Here is a 6351-nt window from a genome sequence, read left to right as displayed (position 1 = left end):
TTTTGGCAATAATCCAAATATTTGTGTTCCACCCTCGTCCTCAGTGTCCTCAGTATTCTCATTGGTTTTTCTTTCTGATGTATCTATTTCCGTGTTTAATTCAGGGTCAAGTTCATTAAAATAGCACTCATTAACAATGACATCCGACATCTCACTATCTGAAACGTGGTCTATAAAATCCTTTTCTATATCGTTTCTTCGTGCTATTTTGTGATCTGTTGAAGCAAAGTCATCATCGCTTGTGACATATTCAATTTCACTTGCAGTACACTCGAAGTTAGGATCACAGGTATCGGTACTGTCATCTGAACATTCGTCGCATGAAGTCTTCATCCTAGCCATGGTTGACCACTAAAAATTCAAAATTTAAATAATTTTTATACATGTACAGGTAGGTAATATAAGGACTGTTCCATTTAAACATAAATGGCACTTGCAAATTGGGATACCCAACCATAGAAGTTTTTTTTTTAAGTTTTGGGGCATTTTCAAATTAGTATACCCACACATAGAAGTATTTTGAAGTTTTTTAAAGTCCCATTCCATAAAGCTATTGCTTACGCTTTGATAAATATACATATTGTATTTTCTCTAATAGATGCCCCGGCATTTCACGAAAGGGGGGGAGGCGGGCTACAATTACAGATACCCTTTTCCGAAATAGACTATATAGCCAATATTACCAAGACTATGGTATATTGACCTACATATACAAACTTGGAAGCTGTCGCTGTGTTGATATTCCTCAACTTAGAATATGTTTAAAAGACACACAAGACGTATCTTCCAATTATACATATATCTGAATATCTGGTGAACCCATCAACAAATCTTAAGGAGAATGTGCAATAGGTCTATGACAGGTCAAATGTAAACAAAGAATATCGACACGAGAGAAGATTTTGTTTTAGTTCACGCCAAATTGATTACTTGTTCGTCGAGATTACCGCTCTCGATTTGGGGGAGGTCGAGAAAAAAATGAAATACATATTGCACATAAGGGCAGCTGGAGTGTGGAAAAACCTGCAAAATGGATGTCCATATTTGTAACAAGAGGCCAAAGTCCATAATACAGCCGTCAATATTTTACAGTAAAGATGTAACAAAATTTGACCTCTGTGACCTTGACCTTTGGGCAGTTTACTTTTTGGTTTGATTCCAACCAACTTTGCTTCATGATGTCCTAACAAAATAATTACCAGTTATGAGATACACAATTTGACCTTTGACCCAGTTGCCTTGACCTTTGATCATGTGACTTCTTGTTCGATTCCAACCAGCTTTGCTTCATAATGTCATTACAAAATATTTACCAGTTCAGAGATATAAAATTTGACCTCTGACCTGGTGACCTTGACCTTTGATAATTTGACTTCTTGTTTGATTCTTAACAACTTTGCTTCATAATGTCATAACAACATAATTACCAGTTAATAGATCTGCGCTCGCTCACGTTTTAGATTTCCATTTCCCAACAAACAAGTTATCAATTTGGCGTGGCCTAACAATAGCCGGTTCATTAAATATTTCAAAGACATGGAAGAGTTTGTTATGCAATTCATCAATTACTTGAGTATATGTACCTGGATGGCATTTGTCATTGTGGATCTGAAGTGTTCTCTCTCGCCGGTATGAGGTCGCATAAATGGCAAATGAAGCCTGAAGTAAAATTTAGTAAAATGTAAGATATTTATACATGTAGCAGATGTCAAAATATGATTGTTTCGACACTGGACTGTTTAAAGTCAAATGTCAAAAAGTCTGGTGACCTGTAAAAACATCCAAAGAAACATATTTCGGAAAGACATGTGATACTGATAATATTGTTGTGAATTATAATCTTTCCAGTCTATTTTATACAATTACATAATGTATAGTGGTGTAAAGATTCACTGATGCATCAGTGAATTGTATCGCCAACCTATGCACGATACATCATCTGGCAAATATGATACATCGTGATACCTAACAAGAGGCCAAAGGCCATTATACGCCTGTCAATATTTACCAGTAAAAATATACAAATTTGACCCAATGACCTTGACCTTTAGTCACTTGACTTTCCGTTTGATTCTGACCAACTTTGCACAGCAAGTAAATTATAATTTACCTGTCGAGGTAACTTTTTCTGCTGAATCTGTTTTTTTCTTTTCCCTGCAAATAAATCAGCACTTGTCATCTCTATTTCTTCATTATCATCACTCATTTCCATTACATCATCTGTAATATTCTTTCCACCATCAGTCATCTCCTTTCCACCATCAGTCATCTCCTTCCCACCATCTGTCATCTCCTTTCCACCATCAGTCATCTCCTTTCCACAATCAGTCATCTCTTTCTCACCATCTGTCATCTCTTTTCCGCCATTTGCCATCTCCTTTCCACCGTCAGTCATCTCCTTTTCACCATCTGTCATCTCCTTTCCACCATCAGTCATCTCCTTTCCACCATCTGTCATCTCCTTTCCACCATCAGTCATCTCCTTTCTACCATCAATCATCTCATTTCCACCATCTGTCATCTCCTTTCCACCATCAGTCATCTCCTTTCCACCATCAGGAATCTCCTTTCCACCATCAGTCATCTCCTTCTTACCATCTGTCATCTCATTTCCGCCATTTGCCATCTCCTTTCCACCATCAGTCATCTCCTTTCCACCTTTCCACCATCGGTCATCTCCTTTCCACAATCTGTCATCTACTTCTCACCAAGTCATCTCCTTCCCACCATCTGTCATCTCCTTTCCGCCATCAGTCATCTCCTTTTCACAATCATTCATCTCCTTTCCACCATCAGGAATCTCCTTTCCACCATCAGTCATCTCCTTCTCACCATCTGTCATCTCTTTTCCACCATTTGCCATCTCCTTTCCACCATCTGTCATCTCGTTTTCACCATTTGTCATCTCCTTTCCACCATCTGTCATCTCTTTTCCACCATCAGTCATCTCCTTCCCACCATCTGTCATCTTCTCTTCACCATCTGTCATCTCTTTTCCACCATCAGTCATCTCCTTCCCACCATCTGTCATCTTCTCTTCACCATCTGCCATCTCCTTTCCACCATCTGTCATCTCTTTTTCACCATCAGTCATCTCCTTCCCACCATCTGTCATCTTCTCTCCACCACTGTCATCTCCTTTCCATCATCTGTCTTTCTACCATCTGTCATTTCCTTTTCACACTCTGTTCTCTCCTTTCCACACTATGTTCTCTCCTTTCCATCATCTGTCTTTCTGCCATCTGTCATCTCCTTTCCACACTCTGTCCTCTCCTTTCCACCATCCGTCTGTCATCTCCTTTCCATTATCTTGTGATTTGGAAGAAATTTTTCTTCTACAATCATCCAGGATGACCGTCAATGTCTTCTGCCATTTATAATCTACAAAACAAAAAAAAACATTTATTTTCTTTTTAAGAAAATGTTTACAGAGCCGATATTAAACAATACTACAATTATTGAAATCTTCTGAATCCGCATGAAAACAAAACAACCAATCAGTTACCACATTGAATCATTATATACTCAGCAAAAAAAAGAATGTAACAGGGGCCTCTATATCATGTTTTTATATGTTGAATTTAACATGAAATGATTGATTGGGACGATGCTATTGGAATATTAAATGTTAAAGTAATGTGTTATGGTTCAGCATACTTCGGGACGTTGACATCAGGTGGGGGTCCATCATTGTATACCCGCGGTTGATTTCGCTACGGTGAGTGAGTACCGAAGCAAAATCAATCCTGGGAATCCAACGATGATGGGGGTCATGATCTTTTAGTTTTCATGTTAAGTAGTAGTGCATGGCCTCCATCAGCCTGGATGACTGCATTGCAACAACACCGAATTAAGCTAATATAACGTCGGATGATGTGAAGGGGAATGTTGCTCCACTCCTCAAACAATGCCTGGGCAAGCTCCTGCAGGGTGGAGGACTGAATTGGGCGACACCACAAGTTTGCTTCATAATGTCATTACAAAATATTTACCAGTTCAGAGATACAAAATTTGACCTTGACCTCTGATTTGGTGACCTTGACCTTTGATAATTTGACTTCTTGTTTGATTCTGAACAACTTTGCTTCATAATGTCACAACAACATAATTACCAGTTAATACTGTAAATGTGATTATTTACGCTGGGTAAAAATTACGCGATTTGAAGGTCAAAACTATACGCGCAGGGGTAATTTACGCGGTCGCGGTAGATCGACGTTTACACTGCAGAGTTATCTCCATTACTTTACAACATGTGTACAGTTAAAAATACTAGCTACGGAGTACATGTTACGTATGCCTACCGATTGGTCATTGGATAGGTGAAAATAAAGGTAAACTGTATTCATGTGTATGTGTGTCTTATACCAGCTGATCTCGTAATCACCTCGGATCAAACAGGTGAGTGCTATTTAGTCAAAACAAACACGTTTTCCAAATAACAATGATAAAACCATACACTATTCGTAAGTTATTGTAACTAATCGAGCGCAATTAGTGTCGCTTCCATGATGACAGGGACATTTACCTGTGTAGGGATCGTTGCACACGACTGCTTGCTGTTTGTGTCCCGTAGACACGGTGTATACCGGACCTAGATGCACCCGGGTTTATTCACGACTTTCTCTTTGCATTTATATATATATTCAAATTTGTTGTTCATTAAAAACTTCAATTAATCGAGTAGTTTATTTCAGTTGTTATTGTTTTTATTTTATACCATTACAAGACAATTTACGTTAAGTATTAATACGTTAACAAAGCAATATTACAGAAGGACATCACACACACGTACCAATATCTATCAGAGTTGTCGTTCCTTACACTATCGATGAAACCATACGCGCGGGGGAAATTTACGCGGACGATCCAGCTCTGCGTAATAAGCGTAAATTTCCCCCACGTGTTAAATTCCACGTTTACAGTAGATCTGGGCTCGCTCCCGTTTTAGATTTCCATTTTTCATTAAATATTTCAAAGACATGGAAGAGTTTGTTATGAAATTCATCAATTACTTGAGTATATGTACCTGGATGGCATTTGTCATTGTGGATCTGAAGTGTTCTCTCTCGCCGGTATGTGAGGTCGCATAAATGGCAAATGAAGCCTGAAGTTAAATTTAGTAAAATGTAAGATATTTATACATGTAGCAGATGTCAAAATATGATTGTTTCGACACTGGACTGTTTAAAGTCAAATGTCAAAAAGTCTGGTGACCTGTAAAAACATCCAAAGAAACATATTTCGGAAAGACATGTGATACTGATAATATTGTTGTGAATTATAATCTTTCCAGTCTATTTTATACAATTTCATAATGTATAGTGGTGTAAAGATTCATCAGTGAATTGTATCGCCAACCTATGCACGATACATCATCTGGCAAATATGATACATCGTGATACCTAACAAGAGGCCAAAGGCCATTATACGCCTGCCAATATTTACCAGTAAAAATATACAAAATTTGACCCAATGACCTTGACCTTTAGTCACTTGACTTCCCGTTTGATTCTGACCAACTTTGCACAGCAAGTAAATTATAATTTACCTGTCGAGGTAACTTTTTCTGCTGAATCTGTTTTCTTCTTTTCCCTGCAAATAAATCAGCACTTGTCATCTCTATTTCTTCATTATCATCACTCATTTCCATTACATCATCTGTAATATTCCTTTCACCATCTGTCATCTCCTTTCCACCATCTGTCATCTCCTTTCCACCATCAGTCATCTCCTTCCCACCATCTGTCATCTCCTTTCCACAATCAGTCATCTCCGTCTCACCATCTGTCATCTCTTTTCCGCCATTTGCCATATCCTTTCCACCATCAGTCATCTCTTTTCCACCATCAGTCATCTCCTTTCTACCATCAATCATCTCATTTCTACCATCTGTCATCTCCTTTCCACCATCAGTCATCTCCTTCCCACCAACAGTCATCTCCTTCCCACCATCTGTCATCTCCTTTCCACCATCAGTCATCTCCTTTCCACAATCAGTCATCTCCTTCTCACCATCTGTCATCTCTTTTCCGCCATTTGCCCTCTCCTTTCCACCATCAGTCATCTCCTTTCCACCATCAGTCATCTCCTTTCCACCATCAGTCATCAACTTTCCACCTTTCCACCATCGGTCATCTCCTTTCCACAATCTGTCATCTACTTCTCACCAACAGTCATCTCCTTCCCACCATCTGTCATCTCCTTTCCGCCATCAGTCATCTCCTTTTCACAATCATTCATCTCCTTTCCACAATCAGTCATCTCCTTCTCACCATCTGTCATCTCTTTTCCACCATTTGCCATCTCCTTTCCACCATCTGTCATCTCTTTTTCACCATTTGTCATCTC

General features: G+C 38.8%; 2 protein-coding genes across 2 annotated transcripts; both read right to left on the bottom strand.

The window, feature by feature from the left end:
- Positions 1–298: 298 nt before the first annotated feature.
- Positions 299–2761, bottom strand: LOC110462119. Its single transcript, XM_021515954.1, has 3 exons — positions 2111–2761; positions 1584–1659; positions 299–351 (listed from the first exon to the last, which is right to left on the bottom strand). Exons 1-3 carry the CDS (start codon positions 2645–2647, stop codon positions 335–337), a joined length of 630 nt encoding a protein of 209 aa, XP_021371629.1. The 5' UTR covers positions 2648–2761; the 3' UTR covers positions 299–334.
- A 580-nt stretch (positions 2762–3341) lies between these two features.
- LOC110462137 lies at positions 3342–6112 on the bottom strand. Its single transcript, XM_021515981.1, has 3 exons — positions 5552–6112; positions 5030–5107; positions 3342–3381 (listed from the first exon to the last, which is right to left on the bottom strand). The coding sequence occupies exons 1-3, from the start codon at positions 6107–6109 to the stop codon at positions 3358–3360; spliced, it is 660 nt and encodes a 219-aa protein (XP_021371656.1). The 5' UTR covers positions 6110–6112; the 3' UTR covers positions 3342–3357.
- Between the last annotated feature and the right edge of the window lie 239 nt (positions 6113–6351).

Source organism: Mizuhopecten yessoensis, unplaced genomic scaffold (genome assembly GCF_002113885.1).
Source record: "Mizuhopecten yessoensis strain PY_sf001 unplaced genomic scaffold, ASM211388v2 scaffold10751, whole genome shotgun sequence".
Lineage (NCBI taxonomy): Eukaryota > Metazoa > Mollusca > Bivalvia > Pectinida > Pectinidae > Mizuhopecten > Mizuhopecten yessoensis.
The sequence above is the reverse complement of the archived record's forward strand: the minus strand, read 5'-3'. Positions and strand labels throughout refer to the sequence as shown.